At 33.3% G+C, this 19,359-nt stretch overlaps 2 protein-coding genes, 1 long non-coding RNA gene and 1 pseudogene across 3 annotated transcripts; 1 reads left to right on the forward strand and 3 right to left on the reverse strand.

The window, feature by feature from the left end:
* Positions 1-472: 472 nt before the first annotated feature.
* On the reverse strand, positions 473-5,313 carry LOC121775956 (UDP-N-acetylglucosamine diphosphorylase 1-like). Its single transcript, XM_042173064.1, has 15 exons — positions 5,044-5,313; positions 4,456-4,510; positions 4,215-4,366; positions 3,523-3,562; positions 3,056-3,148; positions 2,876-2,985; positions 2,727-2,801; positions 2,385-2,424; positions 2,214-2,296; positions 2,034-2,111; positions 1,798-1,941; positions 1,326-1,393; positions 1,138-1,252; positions 874-1,030; positions 473-788 (listed from the first exon to the last, which is right to left on the reverse strand). Exons 1-15 carry the CDS (start codon positions 5,182-5,184, stop codon positions 691-693), a joined length of 1,449 nt encoding a protein of 482 aa, XP_042028998.1. The 5' UTR covers positions 5,185-5,313; the 3' UTR covers positions 473-690.
* Positions 5,314-8,265: 2,952 nt separating this feature from the next.
* On the forward strand, positions 8,266-11,151 carry LOC121777865 (annotated as a pseudogene).
* Positions 11,152-12,161: 1,010 nt separating this feature from the next.
* On the reverse strand, positions 12,162-14,302 carry LOC121776584. The gene is made up of 3 exons (XR_006045335.1): positions 14,268-14,302; positions 13,173-14,030; positions 12,162-12,322 (listed from the first exon to the last, which is right to left on the reverse strand). It is a non-coding gene; the product is annotated as an uncharacterized LOC121776584 (long non-coding RNA).
* Positions 14,303-14,636: 334 nt separating this feature from the next.
* On the reverse strand, positions 14,637-16,963 carry LOC121775848 (thioredoxin O2, mitochondrial-like). Its single transcript, XM_042172924.1, has 6 exons — positions 16,645-16,963; positions 16,016-16,081; positions 15,868-15,918; positions 15,701-15,780; positions 15,549-15,593; positions 14,637-14,934 (listed from the first exon to the last, which is right to left on the reverse strand). Exons 1-6 carry the CDS (start codon positions 16,889-16,891, stop codon positions 14,836-14,838), a joined length of 588 nt encoding a protein of 195 aa, XP_042028858.1. The 5' UTR covers positions 16,892-16,963; the 3' UTR covers positions 14,637-14,835.
* Positions 16,964-19,359: the final 2,396 nt, after the last annotated feature.

A 19,359-nucleotide genomic window follows, 5' to 3' on the forward strand; every position in this document is an offset into this window, starting at 1 on the left:
CCCCGTAATTTTAAAAAATAATACTCCAATTTTGTAAAAATTGGAGTATTACATGGTTAATTGCCCTCGGTACAAAATAGTTACAAATATTTCATATTAATATAATTTTTTTGGAATTGACATGATACGAATTGTTGGATTAGTTCGATCCGAGTCATCACTGAAAACGATGAATATATGCATTTAGATCGATAAAGGTTGGTAATTTGATATGAGATTGTGTAAACTGTTCTTTCCATTTAAGTCGAAGATTCAGATGCAACGTAAATAAAATTGACATCGTCAAAAGCTTGCCAACGAAATGGAATCAATGGATTACAATGAGAGATTATATGAAACATTTTATATTAATTTTTAAACTTTAAAGCTTTTATATCAATATAAAATAATGAAGAAAAAATTATATGAATATGTTAATTCTCCTTATTTTGATTGAATAATTCAAAATAAATCAAATGAAGTCGTGTACAAATTCCGTTCAACAAATCATTCATTCATTCACGGAGAAATGATTTGCAAGAAATACATCTAAAAGAGTGCTTCAGCATATAATCATTCAAAAAATAACAAAGAAAAACGCATACTGCTAAAAGCTAAATCTCATTCTCACTGCCAATATACAAAGCCTCAAACTGAAGAAAAAGAAAAAATAAACACACTGCTAAAATAAGATACATAAACTGTGAAAAACTAAAATGAAATCTCACAAGGAGCATGAAATGTTCTTCCACGGCAGATCGCCTCGAGGTTTTCTCCAGCATACGAACACAGAGGCGAAACCTCCACGCCTAATTCATCGTTCAAACAAACACTTTTTAGCTAAACCCGAGATCTTGATTTAAGCAGTAAACTGTTAGTAACAAAAACTAGTACCAGTAGCGTATAGGGGCACTGAATGAGTCAAGAAGCCACCAGCAGCAACCACCCAACGAGTGTGCAGCCGAAGGACAAGCAGCCGGGCACTGTCTGGGGTGTCGAAATTTGATCCGTTGGCGTTTTTGACTGGCGCAAATTCTTCTTCGCGCAATGCCTGTCCAGCGGAGGGTGGGTTTATCAAAGTTATGTATGGATTCTTTTAAGAGGACAAGGACAAACATTTGGTATGTAAGTAAGGAAAGAGTAGAGGTGTGTTCGTACCTCAAAAAGTGCTGTCGAAGGTGCATAAGGAAATGCGTCAAATATGAATTGCTCCAGCTTGTATCCCAGTGTGTGTCCGTGAATCGAAGGGATATGCTTTTCTGCTAGATGATAGCTGCACTCAAGAAAATAACATGAGATGGTGGTACTTGCGCACACACACGAACAGACACAGAGATGATACTGACATGCTGTCTTTCTCAAGGCCGTTTGCTACTTGGTTCAGAAAGTCCAAGGTGAACATGTGCAGGCAAACCTGAAATAAGGAGGAAATAAAAATGATGAATCGCCTGAGAAGAAAGCTTAGTATCTGAATCGACTATTTTTGAATCGATTATCTCCTACTTGATTGATTCTGCAAGCACGAATTAGCAGCAGGTAGGCTCGGGATGCGGGTATTGGGAAGCTTAGTTTGATTGTTAAAAATTTCAAATTAATGTTCTTTCAACAATATTATTTTCCTATAAAATTTAATTTCAAAATCAGACTATATGCATGATTTTATTGTAGACAGCATCTCTGAATAAGATAACATTTTGAGCAGTTTGTCAGATCAATGGATGCATTTGCCATACCGAAGCATAATGACGCATTGCAATATTAAAGGGAAACACGTAGGGAGCTTGAGGTCGAGAAAGAAAAGTAGGGTACGGGAAGTACATTACTCCAGCAATAGCGAAGGCGACCAGTTTCCTGATTGATTTCACTAGCCATTGACGAGTCCAGTTCACTGTACTCAACCACAGAGACTGGTCCACCTTTCCCTCGGCGAACAAATACCCCAACCTTTTCTTGTGGGTACGCCTGCAGTCCAATAAATAAACAGGAAACAATGAATACCACATATAGAAATTGCACTTTAATTCTGTTGTAAGAAACAACTGAAAATTACATACCTTTCGGACAACCTTGGCAGCAGCTGCCACGCCTTTATCAACGAAATAACCCAAGAAAGTTGGATCTCCAACACGAACCTGTTTTACAAGACACTCATTTTTGGTTATGTTTGGAACATATCTCAAAGTAAACTCCACCTGGAAAATTAAGATGGATTAAAAATGGAAAAATTAACTAACCAGAGCATTATCAACTCCATAACAGTCCAAGTATTTTATCCCTCTAGAAGCCATATCTTCCAACAACTTTGATGATTTCAAAGCTGTCAGTTTATTCTTCTTGTTAGCTAGTATAAAGGGTCACAACACAATATAATGTAAAATGATTGCAGGTTTCTCAATCTACTGTACCTGAATAGACTCCTCCGTTCCCATCAGGAGACTTTGCAACCTGGCTTTAGAAATTTAGATGTTTTTAGGTATATACTTATATGCTGCATACATATTACAGAAATGACAGCACACAAAAAGTTAAGCACAATTATAAAGATTAAACACTAGATGAAACACCACTCAAGAATATTTTCATGTCTTAGTAGAGATTTCTTTAAAATATTGTTTAGCAGCCATATTTTCATGAATACAAGTCTGATGCCTACTTAAACAAATCATAATAAGTATCACACAGGTCAAAAATTATCAAGAAACAGGCAAGTCTGGATATCCATTAAGGTAATTGCTAACGAATCTTACTCTGTACGGACTTTCCATTATAAATCTACCATCTCTTGCCACGCAAGGAATTGTCCCCTGCTGGAAGAACGTAACCTGGAGTCCGGTTTTAATGAGTCCTTATTGTTCAGAATCCTAAAATCAAAACTAGATAGCCAGAATTTTCTTACTTGATCAGCTTCAAGGCCAAAATATTTGTGGCTTTCAAAGAATTTGGAGGTAGGTTCATCAGTAAATGGACTGGTCATTATGTACCAATGTATATGTGGGATATTCGCACCTGTACATTTCAGAGTGGTCAAGGCTGGACGTCAAATAATGAGGAGAGTTCATGATATAGGAACACTCACCATCATTGACAGATTGAGCTGCCAATCTTTGAAGACACAGAATTCGCTCTGCTTGAAGTTGGAAAAGTGATTTCCCAGAGGGAAGTCCAATATCTGAAAGGATAAGAAAATGGAAAAAAAAGAAAAAAAAAAGAAGAGAGTAAATTTTCAAGGATGGTAACTTGTGGTAAAACAGGACATATTCTCTTGCATCAATCAATTAATGCATCACGAAAATGACAAATTTAAGAAGTATTATAAGGAATGCTGAACTGATAAGTAAGTTTACAAGGGAGTATTTTTTTGTCGTGACCTCCGGATTTATTTTTACTTTCCAGTTGTTTTATGCAGGCAAGCAATGAAATAACCGCATGATACAAAGAGTGCAACATGAAGATCTTGTCAGGGACATAGAATGATAGAAATGAAAGTTTTCTCATAAACTTTAGCATATTTTATCCAAATCAAGCAATGTCAACTATACTTACTGAAGCACCCTTTTGGATCTGAGCTTCCGAGACGAGTTCCCTACATTCAGAAGATTCCAATATCAAAATGGAAACTTACAATTGAACAGGCCAATTTACATGCACAAAAAAAAGTAGCAAAATATTGTTATGTAAAAATGACCCAGAATGGCATATCTTGCACTAAGATAGTAATAGTACTTATTAAGTAGTATAGTGCATGGTAAACTATAAATCCGCGAGCAATGTTATGTTAAAATAATACTATTAGTCTATCGAGAATATCTCTTGATCACAATATTCTCGATTTAGTCATGCACTGGAAGCATACTTTTTGTCATGCACTTCCCACACACAGAAGCAAATGCATTTCAAATAAAGAAGTGAAAATCATACAAGTCACATGATGTATGATATTAACTAGGACTACAAACATACTTTTATTATCCTAAATACTCCTACCAACTAGTCAATAATTGCATTGTGAGAAGTCATCGTGTACTAGCACAAATAGTGACATTTCACCAAACTCTATCACCAAAACAACCATCTTTTCCCAACTGTCAACCAAAAAATATCCTCAAGTGAGTTATCTCTGTTCAAAGCGTTTGCTCTATCACTAAACTAAACCCAAACAAAAGATAAAAGACAAAAATCAGAAAATAAAACTGATCACTATCATCAATTAATGGATGTTGAATGGTCAAACAAACCTGTCCACCAGATAACAGTATCACACCCAATTTTCCATCTGATATGGCCTTTAGTCCCATTTTCCACCACCTCTCCCTTTCTTCCATTGTCCGCTTCTCTACTGTTGAAACGTTGCTTTCTGGAACTGGCTCTATTGCTGCTGCCGGCAGCCCTACATAATCAAGCCAATTTCCTCAATTATACACACATGATCAGTGTATCTACACATGCAAAATTTGGAAGTAGCATTTATTCAAAAACCTTCAGAGCGAAACGAGCACCGAATAATTCGATCAACTCTCGGAAGATCTAAGCTCTGCAGCAATGCAAAATCAACATTAAGATCCGAACACAAAATCAACATTAAGATCCGAAAACAAACACACGCACTCAAAACATTGAAATAAACCACTTCTAATCGGTTAATTCAACAATTCCATTTCCAAAAATAGCAAACATCTCAAAATTCAAAAATTACGCCACGGAAAAATTCATCAGTGTCATATCAACACCAGAACACTCCTAATCTCGAATTCATTCCAATTCATCAACTTCAGACGCAGCAATGTAAAATCAAATTTTAGATCCGAAAACTAACATACACACTCAAAACAATGAAATAAACCACTCTAATCGGATAATTCAACAAATTTCCATTTCTGCAAACAGCAAACATCTCAAAATTCAAAAATTACGCCACGGAAAAATTCAGCAGCTCCATAACAACACCAGAACACTCCTAATATAGAATTCATTCCAATTCACTAACTTAATACGCATTAATGCGATCGAACAGGAAATCTCTCACTCAGATTTCTTCCGCTCAATACAAAAGGAGCAGCAGCTGACCTCGATATCCTTGACGAGAATGTCTCTTTCCTCGGGAGAGAGCTCATCCCAAAGCGCAAACACGTCTTCCTGGCCGTAATCCTTCACCCTCTCGAGCAGCGACTGCGGCGGCGCATTGTTTTCCGACGCCGGCTCTCTCATCGCGCAATTGTCAAAGCTTCTCTGGATCTCAGCCAGATCTATCGATTTCAATTGGAAGTATAGATAGAAGAAGATTGAGTGTTGTTTATGTGAAGAAATACAGAGAGAGAAAGAGAAGAGAGAGTGCGAGTTGTTTCAGTTTGGTGGTTAAATAGAGAGAAGAAGCGAGAAGAAAGAATCAGTTTGAAGGAGACGAATTGACGAGATCAGCCCTTGCGAGTGAGCGGAATTACTGTGTACCTAACGCTTTGATAAGGGTGGGTCGGGGGTAGGTTAGGGAATTCAGTGCTACTTAATCATTAACAAACTGTGAAGAGCTTGGGACACGGGTGGTTTAATAAGCATGGATTTGCCATTTTTATGAATATTTTTTTCATTAATAATAATGAAAAACACTCTAAAATAAGCTGCTTTTCCCACTAATCATGGCTCTAATCGTACCTATTTTTTTAAATACAAAAAACTGGATTATTTATTATGGGAAGAATATTTTATTTGTTTTTTTGTTAAAATGTACATATACATTTACAATTTTTTAGATAAATTACTATTTAAATAGAATTCAAACAGACTTTCCTCTTGGGAAAAAAATTCAAATAGACTAAAAACAAACAAGAAAAATACAAATATCCGTGAATGTGTAATAGATTTTCATTTGAAGCACATTTGTACTTCAAAAGTTATTTAATGCTCAAAGTATATATTTTCCAGTCTGATAAATGGAATATACTATATGTGATTTTAATATTAGTTATTGATAAATTAGTATATATTGAAAGCATGTACTTAAACAACAAATACAAATTTGTTTACAATAAAGGGAATCGGATTATCAAAAAGAAATAAAACAATCGCAATATAAAGAGTAGTATCCAAGCAAGGAATGAAGTAGTATGAATGAAATATTCCAATATTTAATTTTAAATAAAATATCAGTCAACACATATATAATACTAATGTCGTATAAAGATTTATAAATTAGAATATTATTTTCAAAAATTTTAAACCCATCTAATTTTTTTCTTGTTTGATTTTAAAAAATATAAAAAAATCCTTACATAAAATATTGATTTTCGGTGAGCTGGTATGTTTGAAAATCAGCCGACAGTGTTATAAAGATGTAGGCATTGCACCTTAATAATTGCCTATTAAATTGCAAAATAATTAACTTATTATTATTTTTATTGTTTTATTTATGTGATCGTGTTTCGAATTCCTCAAACGTATATTATACTCCTATTATTTTTAGCTGATCTACCGCATTTAATAAACTCGAAATCTCCCATTAATGGCAAAGGGAATATCTTTTGTTCTTAAAGCATATTGAAACAAAAAAAACTTCTTAAAAGCAAATTTAATCATGAAAATAAGTTTATCTTTTTTGTGAGTAAAAAATGTGATGATTCTACTTTTTTTGTTTTTTTATATATGCTTCACACGTAAACTAGCTTTGAATTTTGTCTATTTGCGCCGACAAAATTAAACTATATATTATATGCCACCGACAACTCAATGTCAATTTAATTTTATAGTATGTTATTTAAAATAAAAGGAAAATAATATGTTATTTAACATAAAAGGAAAATAATATGTTATCTAAAGTGTGAAGGAAGTGGGGAATATAACAGTGTGATTAATATAAAAATACAGAAATATAGTAGATTCCATGTAATAAATTAAATAAAGTTGAGAATTTTATTGATATATTAAAAATGAAACTATAAATAATATATACACGTATATTGAGCGAATAAGTTTGGTAAAAAATTGCAAATTTTGTTAGAGTAATCGAGATTCTTGAATTATTTAGGATTTACCTTGTTACCTTGAAGAATTTTTTAGGTTCAAATAATATTTGAAATATACAAAAAAAAATTAATAAGTTGGCTTCGCTACAACTTGATGTCAAAATCCCGTCTTATAAATAAAATATGTACATTTTTAAATATTTAATATATCTATTTAATATTATATTTTATTTTTACAAAATGGTTAAATTGTGGATACAAAATCAATTCATACAAAAAAATGGTTTGACAGAACATCAAAAAGAAAGTCTAACTCCCACCAATAATTTATTCTACACCACTCTTTATAATTCGTACCTAATTCCTTCAAAAACAATAAATTTTATCTGACCTATCTACAAAAAGAGACTAGATTTGCCCAACTTAAAACTTGTGGGGTAATATAGTCAATATAATTATATTTTAAACTGGTTTAAATAAAAAAAGTCAAGTAGTCAATAATCGACCACAAACTATGAAAAGTGGAACATAGTTTTTACATAGGCCCACTCCAGATGGATGTAAAACCATTTTGGGCTAATTTCGAAAGCCCAAAATTAAATTAAATATATAATAATATGGGCCTTAAAATAAATTGGCCCAAATGAGTGTACTTCCTTCACATTTTTACTTTATTCAATATGATTCAAACTTATATGGATATTGCTCTTAAAAGTCATAAAATTATGACAAATTCAGACATTTCCCACTAATTTTAAAAATAGTCTTATAAATTACAAACTTTTGAAAGCGTGCAATTCTCTCAGCCTGACCCGAATAAAAAAAATTCGACAGACTTTGATCCTATGTGACTAGTCGTGCAACCTATGTGGATTGCTGGATTAGTCTTAATTATAACTGAAACGCCGTCGTGTAATGCCCTAGTTTTTTAATTCGACGTTGAATAAGTGCCTCATAGAATAAAATATGTCTCGCAAATCTCTTAGGTTTGAATATAACCTGTCGACATCAATCTTAAAGTTCGTGATTTTTATAAGATCACTTTCAAAGTTCGTAAGAAATATCAGGATTCTTCCAAAGCTGATGATTTTTATAATTGTGCACGTAATTATGACAAGTAATCACGGACAGAAGAAAAGTATCGGTGCGATAAACAAGCAGCTAACCTTTTGTACACAAGTACTAGTAGTAGGGTATATAATTAGCCAATTTGATCACAAACCCTAGCCACAAACTCTACTCTCTCATTGTAACTTTGCTTCATTCATTGTGACTGTGCAGTGTGTGTGTGTGTGTGTGTGTGTGTGAGTGAGAGAGATAGGTGTGGAAGGATATGGTGATGAAGCCTGCATGGCTTCAAGGTTTAATGGCGGAAACATTCTTTGCTGCTTGTGGGGTCCACGATAATTGCAGGAAAAATGAAAAGAACATTTTCTGCTTGAATTGTTGCCTGAGCTTTTGTCCTAACTGTCTCCTCTCTCATCACCCCCCCCCCCCCACCCCACCCTCTCCTACAGGTATTTCCGATCTCTTTTTTTCGTACATAAATGTCGATATACGTGCATGTCATTTTTAGTTCGTTTTAAGTTCAATTTTTAGAAAAGATGACTTAAAACAATCTAAAAATTATCTACTATATATTTTTAAAATCTGAATTTTCTAAAGTAAACTAAATTTGAACTAAAAACGACTTCCGTATTATTTAAAAATGACAATTCTGTGTTCGGCAATAAGAATAAGTTTTGTTTTGATCACAATCCTATATACATCTTTCACTATTTCCCTTAACTTTGGAAACAACCATTTATATCCCAAATATATTGGTCAAAATTATAAAAAAAAATCGTGAATTCAGAAAGAAAAAAAAAGTGGGTAAGAATTCGATTGTGTAATATTATACTTATATTTTATAGGGCATAAGTATAATTTATAATTCTTTACTGTGATATACGTCAATAGTTAAAACACTTAATCTTCGATTAATAGCTTGGAAGTTTGAGTCACTCTCATTAGACTCAAGGCTAAGGAATGTGTGAATTGAAGCTAAAATAAAAACATGAAAAATTATTTACCTTCATGCAATGTATATCTTGAACAAATTCGATAAAAAAAAAGAAAAAAAATACATAGTACTATTAAAATGTATAGATCTTTTTCCACTTAGTAACAAATGCTAATTATAGGTTAATCAAACGTGACCAAATTAACAACATTCTCTTTTATAGAAGATTGGATAAACACGAAATAAGATAAAACGCAATAAATAGTATACATACAATGCTATTAAATATTAAATTGAGCCGATATATTATTTGAATTAATATTTTTTTATTAAATTATCCCTATTATATTTGAAAAGATATTCAATGTAAAATATATATAATCTTTTTTAAAGTAATTGTAATTTGTAAAAAGGTAAGCTGTAGTAGGTAATATACTACTTTATTTTAAAATAATTAACAGTTTCCAATTATGTGTACAGAATTTATATAATATCACTATTTCTAATATAGTAGTAATAGATTCGGAATAGTATTATTAGTAGGTATCGATGGGTCCTTTGCAATATGTTTTTAATACATTTGGAACGACCATTTGTCCTATCTAGTAAACACAATAAATAATAGGTACAAATTTTAGGTTAGTAACTGTTTTATTTACAACATGTTTTAATTTGGGTGTCATAAATTAAATACGTTGCAATTTCTGTAAGAAGAGTACTAGGATATGATGGCAACTTCTTTAAACACTTTTATATGTGAAAATTTTTATACTATAAATCACGGAGTTTGATTAAATTTTGGTTAATCAAATAATTAGAAATAGTCAATTACTACTATATTAAATGTAACATTTTTCATAATTGTCCCATTAGTTTAAATTTGGAGGGGAAATTATGTATGATTTGGAATTCACAATACTTTAGCTTAATCTTATAGTAGTATTTGTTTTATTTTTCAAACTAAAATCAATGGCGTTTGTAAGTGGCATATAAATTTACAAAAATCCTATATAGATTTTGGCTTGTGTCATACACAATTTCCTCCAAATGCAAATAAATTGGACAATTGAAAAAAATGTGAGAGTTATGATATAATTAGATTTTTTTAATATTACAAAATAGACTAGAATTTGATCAAACTTCACAATATTTCTAACAATTTGGTCTATATTTTGGTATGTTTACTATCCATTTAAATGCAATGATGAACTGAGGCAGGTAAGGAGAGTTATGTTTACCAAGATGTGATTAGATTGGAATATTGGATGACCTCAAAAAGCTCATCGATTGTTCTTACATTCAGGTATATTTATGTCCTTATCACAACCTATAACGTAATGACGTAGTGACAATATTTTGTCTTCTAATATTGATTATATGAATAACATAATGCCATATGAGAAAGAGAGAAGTGTGACAAAAATTACTAAATTAGTGATGGCTACAATTTTATGGTTTTGATTATCAAACATCATTGTTCATGTAATTTGTATAATGGATTTTGTTTGTTAAAAATTATCATGCACAAAAGAAATATGTGGATTATAGTGTATTTGTTTGTGTGGCGCAAACAGATCTATTATGGAGACTTTTGTAAGTAGTAATCAACACTTTTTAATATCAATTGAGAAATTGTCTATCTAAGAGTCTTTATGTGAAAATAAAACAATAAAATTCTAACTTGAACGGTGCTCACAAATGGTGTTCGACGTAACAATGTTGTTTGGTAATAAATTGTTGCAGCCCTACACGATAAATAGTGCAAAAGTGATATTCTTGAATCAAAGAGAGAAATCAAGATCTTGCAAGGGCTCTTTTGCGAATTCTTGTTTCAACTGCAATAGAATTCTTCAAGACTCATTCCACTTCTGTTCACTCTCTTGCAAGGTCCACTCTTCTTTAATTTTAAAAAAAATGACCAGTCTCGTATTTCATTTAATTAATAATCGATCAATGCAGGTCGATTACATGGTTCACCAAGGGGACGATTTGTCGGCAATCTTATATAAATTCGACCACTCTGATTTTGCCATCTCTCAATTCGAAGACTTGAGGGTTGACGTGGCAGATGAGGGCGGCCACGTCATCTCCAGTCCACTTCACGAAAGATCTGATTACCGATCAAGTAATTCTAGATCCAAGAAGAAGACAGAATTTCTCATGCTATCTTTCAGCAGAAGAAGAAAAGGGGCGCCCCAGAGGTCTCCACTTCCTTGATAAAAATGAAATAATGATAAAAGAAAATGTAGTTTTTATTAATTGTGATGCACTTATGTATCATATATAAAGTTTAGTACTTTAGTGGTTCCATATTAAATTTAATGCTGTTATATTAATTAATGATAATTACTGAAAATATATGATTATTGAGTTTTGCATATGAGCTCCATTATAAGGCAAGAACGGTAATGGTGCGCTTAATTTTGTTGTTGGGAATAGAAAAAATTTGGCTCTTTATTATCATCAAATTTGCACGGTGGAGCATTTAAAAAATTTTAATATAATTTTTTTTAAAAATAGTTTGCGAATATAATTTTTTTTAAAAAGTGCAAATATATAATGTACATAAGGTGGGCCCGCACTTCTCTCTCTGGAAGCTACAATCAACCGGGAAGTGCCACGTGGCGACTGCTCCTCGCCCAACTATATTTAACCTGCAACTGAATGCTTATTTTTGCCCAAGTTAACATTTACTACTAATAGGAGTACTATACTATGGTGTATGTCGAATTTTATTTTAAAATAAGCAATGTAGGATGATGGCTACTTAGATATCTCGTTGTTCTACACATTTATTATTCATAAATTTTAGCTAGAAAAACCAATTCATTTCGTATGGGGAGAGCACATTGTAATTGTGGCATTATACTTTTACGACAGTAATTAATATTGAGTTCAGAGAATTCATGACAAGTCAACAAACGAATTAAAATCCATGTGATTGCTTCTTGCATAGGGTAGATGAGCCTTGAAAAAGTAAAAATGGTGGCTCGAGCTCAATTTTATGCAATTAAGAGCATCATAGCCCACCACGGCATATGCTTAACTACTCAGCCCTGCACTGTCCAAAGCATACTCCGCCTTCGCAAAGATAAGTGCAAAAGCACGCGGAAGGGTGGGCCAATCATAACTTACCATGTGACTTTTATATAATTATATATATATATATATATATATATATATATATATATATATATATATATTTATTTTCGTGTTTATTAAAAAATACCAAATGTCGAAGGAAGAGATAGAAGAGCACTTCTGAATATGAGGTAGCAAACGCCAAGAAGAAATCATCCAATGTGGCAGAAGGTGACTTAGCACAAGGGAAAAAGCAAGGCAACGACCATATTTTTTACTCCCCCGGCCGAGTGTACAGGGGTAAAGGCTGCGGAAATGTAAAGCACGAATGACTAGAAAATCATGGGTTATGAATAACCTAAGGTAGTAAGAAAATCACATTTGGTAGATTCAAATAAATGTAAGGTTTTAACATAAAGTTTAGGAACAACAAGTTACAATTAAGGGCAAATCAACCCCAGGAACTTTGAGAAAAAATGCTACTCCTTATGAGGCTTTAAAATGTTCATTCTTTGGATTGAGCCATTAATAGTGGCACAACCTCAAAAGAAATATGAGTCACTTATAATCAGATTCAGATGAGGAGAATGTTAATTAAATTATAATGGTAAAATAAAAAATGTGGTGCAACAGGCTCCTAGGAATATGACAATAAAATAGGGTATTTAAAAAGAGAGGGTATATCACCCTTTTCTAAAGTAGAAAAATTTTAAAAAGCTGTAAAGATGAATATCAATAAATGTTTGATTTGATTAAGGTTCTTGTTCTTTACCATCAAACAAATACAGTAATTCCCTACCAGCAACATGGTCCACTTTCTGAAATCTAATTTTCGACATATATGTTGTGTGACGACAAGCATGATTGACTCATAGTCACATGCATAACTCCAAATGATTTTCAAACTGGGGAGAACCTTAAATACCTAGTTAGAAGTATACTAAATATGGATTAACACAATAAAAAATTCTTGATCACTAATTTTCCTACAACAAGTAGCATTAAATTCACTAATATCACTAGAAAACAAGCAGAACCCAACAAGTAACGAAAGGAGACGACCAAAACAGCTCATATAATTGCCTAAGACTAGTACTAGGAGCCATCAATCCAACATTGTAGGACAAAAACACAATAAATTGGAGAGAAGAACTGACCATTTTTCTGAGAGACAACGTCGTATGCACATGATATGTTTAGTCCCTGTCACGGAAAGTTGCAACGAGAGCAAGATGGAAAAGGGTGAATCAAGCAATAGAAGACAGTCAATTGAAACAACATGGTCAAAGTGATTGGGGATGATTCTATAATTGGATGTGGTGAAGACTAGGGCTAGAATTGTACAATTATTGGCCCAGAGCTCAAGTTGCAAACTTTAATAATTTTCGGGAGAAATCATGTACTTTTGTGAGTTTGTCAAAATATGTATGCATATAATATACCTATTCAGATATGAATTTTGGAATTAACTTATACTCCCTCCGTCCAATAACCAATAGTCTTGATAATGAATGTCACATATTTCAATACAAAATTTACAAAACACAAGAGAAATAGAGAAACACGGTTTGAGTATTGTTCGTGGAAATGATGCCCAACTTATTAGAGAATGATATTTGCAAATAATAAAAAATGACTAATATTTCAGCAATTTTATTGAAGTCATGACTGCACTCAGCAATTAAAATCCAACAACACCAAAAATTGACCGGCCAATAAATACATTCCCCATGCCTCACGTGAATATAATGTTGCTATGAAGTAGAAAAAGATCTATCAACAATTCTTCATTGCATATTAGAAACCATATTCCCGGAAAAACTTTCAAGAATAATCATACAAAAAGGACTAGATTCATTATAACACAATCATCAAATGACATACATCATACCTGACAAAATACATTCCGATGGGTGGAGAGTGAATAGAATCTTCATGGAAAACAACTCAAATGCAAGTCAGTATGTACTTTCCTGAGAGCAAGTTCCACTCAATAACAAATACTGACCATCTTCCTGCATAACATCAAAGCAATATTTTTGGAGTTCGGTTAGAGCAGTTGGGCCACTCCAACCCAGTCCAAATTTACTCACATTGGTCTAATGAATATACCAAATCTAGTTTAGACATAATTTATTTGCAGCAAAATAAATTAACTTGTTTACCATATGATGATTCATACAACAGTATACAAATACAATATCAAAAAGCACCAAATGTAGAAAAAGAATAACAGGGAAACAAGAGATTACCTTGCAATGTAGCCTCCAAGTTGAAGACGTCTGCAGCCACCGGAAGCCTGTAATCTTGTGGGTCATCAAATGAACGCGAAGCACAGCGGAAGGAGACGAGACACTGGTTAAAAGGTCTGGCTAGGCTATCACATGTACTTTTAGAATACAAATCACATAGTCCATAAGTTCAATGGTTGTATGCATCATATCCAACCCATATAATCACACTCCATCGCCTAAATGTAACCAACCCGAATAGTTGTGATAACAAAATGGCAGAGAATTGAATCATACAAATAAAATCAATAAATCCAATTCTTCCTGGCACCGAAAAAAAATTATTAGTCAAGTTAAGCCACAAATTTTCATGAGTTGAGGAACACAGGCTAGATCTGAAAATAACTCCATACATTAAATAGAAAAGTGCAGCCGAATATCATACAGAATTAACTGAAAAAAAGAAAAGAAATATTTCTAATGACAAATGGAACTGGAGAACGGCTGGGAATGCTGTCTACATGATAAATTTCTTTTAGATACAGGTCTTCCCACACAGTTCAAGCACAATGGAAAAGCATTTCTGCCTTCACTTGTATAGTGCTTCCATGGTATCCTTCAAGAGTTCGACATCTGCACCGATGACTTCGTCAGCTTTCTTTCCATTCTTAAAGAAGTGCAGTGTAGGCTGCAAAAGGATAGCTCTTACAGGTCAGCAAACCAAATTACATGAAAGACACTTTACAAAGTACTTCGACAACATAGTTGCAGTTACATACATAACATGCACCTACAACTGAGGGGGGAAATGCTCCAGTTTTAGTTTATGGAAGTTGTTTTGGAAGGACTGGGATAGAGAAGTAAAAGTATTTATGTGTCTCATTCTTTCGATCCACAAAGTGTTGCATGCATGACTACCTACCCTACACGCCAAAGCATCAACTATCGCATGTCCATCCATGGACCATTTTTGTACTATTCCAAGTACATGAGGTTTAAGTCTTTTTAGGTCGGTGCTACCTTTTCCTTCACGGCTTTAACTAGTTTCAACTCTCTGCAAATTATGCAACAAGCTATGCATGCAGGAATAGGTATGATTGTTTACTGCATATGATCTTCCTGCATGCATATGTTGTTGGAATCTCTTATTTGAGTTTTTCAGTAACAAATTCATTGGCTTGAACATAAATACAATCTGCACTCCTTATCAATACCTTATATTATGAACATGAGCACCTTTATTTTCACAAAAGCATGATAACTAAAAGTGACAGCAAACACAAAGAGAGATGGTGGATTTACCACAGAGTGAATGTTTGACTTGCTCACTGCATTTTCTAGCCCATTCTGCAATTTTTCAAAGGTTTTCGTTGTTATTAGATATTTAGATGAAGCCATCGGATGAGGAGAATCATGAGAACTAGACGATATAAAGAGTTTGGCATGCATCAAACCTTATCAATATCTATTTTATAAGTTGTTACATGTGGATACTTCTGAGTGAGCTGTCCAAGCATGGGTGATAATAATCTACCTGCAGAATATGCCCACAATTGTACTAACAATTTAGATACCTTATTGTATTGAGATTATTATCAGAAACATTTATATCAAAACTTACAGGGGCCACACCAAGCTGCTGTGAAGTAGAATATTGCAGCTTGAGATTCCTCTGTGACAGATATTAACATCAGATCAAACTAGATTATAAGATTGGCACAACACTTTCCTATGAACATGCCGGCAAAAAAAGTGTTTTAGTAATATACCTACAGCTTTCCGAACTGAATCATTAAACTGTTCTTCAGACTCGATTGATACCACATTCGACGAATCTGTGAATAATGCATATCTTAAGATGAATATCAAAGTCAAATTGTAAAATTAATCACCCAGGATTGAAAACATTGATTTATTTCATCACATAAGCAAATGTTTGTGTAACCGCTGACATTGCATGCCAATTATTTTTCCACCACAAACAAACACTCTCAAACTTCTCAAATTTCACATGTACATATACAATGAAATATGAATATCTATTTCTCTAACTAATCACCTTTAACACTATTCGGAAATTGAGCTGAAATAACCTATATCAATTCATACATTCAACATTTGACATCTAACATTTTTATATCCCCATGTAATAGTAACTATACATTTGACATATCTCTTTAAACCTAAATGCCTCAAATAGAAACATAACAAAATCAGCTACACTTGAAACCATGAGCATTCCTTCTAGATTACCAAGGAGTGCAGTAAATTCAACACATATTTACAAAATAAAACTCGATTCAGATCAAAATAAACCCTAAAAAGCCAAAAAATCCTCATAAATCCAATCCTCAAGCTTGTCAATATCAAATACATAGTCAGTCAGTCAGAGCGAGACCTGAAGAGGCTGCAGATGAGAAATTCCGCGACCGATTCATGAAAGGATGAAGAGCTGAAACGGCGCCAGTGGCAGCTACGGAAGCTAAAAGCGGTCGTGCATCCTCGGCGAGGATCAGAGTAGAATACGAAGCAGCGGCGGCGGCGGAGGACACGATAAGGCCGTCTCCGATAGAAGACGATAGAGCGGCTAAGCACGGCGCCCGACGGCCTACTAAACGACGCAGGATCACGCTTGCTCCTCTCATTCCTTCGTTCGCCGTCGCCGGAGTTCGATTTAGATATTTTTGAGAGTGATTAGCTGGAACATTGGGCTTGCTTTGAGCTAGAAAATATAGTTTTGAAGCCCACAATTGTAATTTGTGAATTTGGGAAGCCTGCATAAGTTTTTTAGAAATTGGATTTTCTTGGGCTTATATCAAGCCCACCAAAAATATATTGTGTACTATAGTAGTTATTTAGGTGGCTAATAAATTCCGTTAAATTGATAGTTATTTGGATCCCGACTCGATAAAATCTCGTTCCAATTCGACACATTACATGCATTGGCGGGAACACATGGGACTGACTAGGTGGTTAAGTCCCTACTCAGTTAAAAAAATCTTTTTATTTTATAATTTTGCGAAATCTTCTATCAACACAAAAAAAGCATATAAATTCTTATTCAATATTTCAAACTCAAAAATTTTAAATATGTAGCTCTTCCCAAAATAAATTTATGCATCAGCCCATGATTAGTGTAAAACTATTACCTTCTCAGTTTCTCAGTATAATATCTGACATGTTTCAATAATATAATCATTATTCAACTGTTGCAAATTAGCAACTTGATATTACGTGTTTCTGAACTTCAACAAAATGAACAGTGATTTTTTAAATGTTTTATCAAATATAGCATTCAATATGCAAAACAAAATCAATACCTTTGCAGAGAGTCTCTTAATACTCCCTCCGTCCCATGTAACTTGCACTGTTGTTTTTCGGCTCGTCACAAACTACTTACACTATTTCTAGTTGAAGTTAGAATTAATGTATTTAATTAATATGTTAGATTAAGTTAAGAGGTCCTTTATTAAGTGATGTCCTGTTGCACTTCAAATTCTACTTTAATTACACTAAAAATCAATCACAAATCATGGCCTAAAATGAAAAGTGCAAGTAACATGAGACGGAGGGAGTATATATTATTGTCTAGACACGAGTAAAAAAACAAAAGAAAACTAAAATTTTTATCCAATTTTAAAATCAGTAATCCAAAACTTTTAAATCCACTAGAAATACTGATAAGATTACTTTTATTTTAGTGACAACTGACAAGTAAGCCCATATTATGTACACATGTAATGAAAAAGTAAGCCCACTACCATTCACTAAATTCACACGAAACAAACTCTTATTTTTGACAAATAGAAATTTTAAGATATGAATTTTATGACACGAATCACTATCCTATTAAGACCAACACAGACACATAAAATGAATTATTAATGTTTTCTTGTTAGTATGATTTTGGTTTTGTGATTTAGTTAGGAAATGTCATGATAAAAAAAAATTAGTGAAATTAGTTCTTTTTTGTGACATTGCAACAACAGTCTGGTGTTGTTCACCTGCCTAAATCCCATTTTCAACAACAAATCACCATCGCTCATCTACTTCTGATGCAGACAAGTAACACTATTATTTTTAATTAATCATATTATAGTAGGTGAATGGGCTTGTTATAGCTAACTAAGAGTGTCCACTAGGCGGGGCGGTCTATAGTGGGCGGGACGTCCGCCCCGAAGCGGACAAAAAAAAAGGGGCGGAAGGCCATCCGCCGGCCTATAGTGGGGGCGGGGCGGACGATTTTTTATTTTTTGTTTTTCTTTAAATTCAATTTAATTTACCTATAAATACACTACATTTCACTCATTATTTTTACATCATTCCAATTCTTCACTCATACTTTCTCTCGCTAAAATTTGTGGATTCCAGTGGTATTTAAAATGGACGATTTGTGGAACGAGACGTGAAATTCTCTGATTCAAGAGGTGCAGAACGACGCCGACGCAGAGGATGCGGCGCGCGCGGCGGAGATCGCGGAGGCCGTTTTCTGATTAATATTTCATTGTATAATTTTTCCAGTACTTTAATACGACGAAAATGTAGTGTTTAATTTTAATTTATTCACTTATAGCCTTTTTTTTCTTCTAATTACGTATAGTCCGATAATTTTATTTATAATTGAATTAAAATAAATGAAAAAAATTGGGGCTATTGGAAGTGTCCGCCTATAATGACGGAAACATTTTTTTTTGTGCGGATAAAAAAACTGGGGCTGTGAACAAAAAAGGGGCGGGGCTATTGAAGTTGTCCGGGTTATAATGGACACTCTAACTACTCCAAATAAAAATCTAGAATTTTAGATAGCAGTACTTACTACTTACTTAATTCGTACATTTGATACATGACAGCTTTTGTTAATATTTCACGCCTTATTTATATAGAACATATATTTAATTATACATACGAACCTGTTTGATAAATTTCACAATTTTAATTGGGAGTAAGAGAAAATTGAATTCCAATTTCCAAGCAAGTACCAATTTTTCAAGTACACTTATATACCAACAATATGAAACAACACAATATTTAAACATGATTTTGCTACATTAAAACCTGAACTTGCACCATATGAAAAAAGGTAATATCATCTGGTCAATACGAATATGATAAA

Source organism: Salvia splendens, chromosome 18, assembly GCF_004379255.2.
Source record: "Salvia splendens isolate huo1 chromosome 18, SspV2, whole genome shotgun sequence".
Taxonomy (NCBI): domain Eukaryota; kingdom Viridiplantae; phylum Streptophyta; class Magnoliopsida; order Lamiales; family Lamiaceae; genus Salvia; species Salvia splendens.

What these genes read in the sequence shown, in the direction of transcription:
- LOC121775956 (XM_042173064.1), bottom strand. Translation starts at nt 5,184, where the DNA reads ATGAGAGAGCCGGCGTCGGAAAACAATGCGCCGCCGCAGTCGCTGCTC. An exon ending in TACTGTTATCTGGTGGACAG is followed by an intron (nt 3,563 to 4,214) that starts GTTTGTTTGACC and finishes TTCTGAATGTAG; the next exon opens with GGAACTCGTCTCGGAAGCTC. An exon ending in TTCGCTATTGCTGGAGTAAT is followed by an intron (nt 1,394 to 1,797) that starts GTACTTCCCGTA and finishes TCCTTATTTCAG; the next exon opens with GTTTGCCTGCACATGTTCAC.
- LOC121775848 (XM_042172924.1), bottom strand. Translation starts at nt 16,891, where the DNA reads ATGAGAGGAGCAAGCGTGATCCTGCGTCGTTTAGTAGGCCGTCGGGCG. An exon ending in AGCAGCTTGGTGTGGCCCCT is followed by an intron (nt 15,781 to 15,867) that starts GTAAGTTTTGAT and finishes CATATTCTGCAG; the next exon opens with GTAGATTATTATCACCCATG. An exon ending in AGTCAAACATTCACTCTGTG is followed by an intron (nt 14,935 to 15,548) that starts GTAAATCCACCA and finishes ATCCTTTTGCAG; the next exon opens with CCTACACTGCACTTCTTTAA.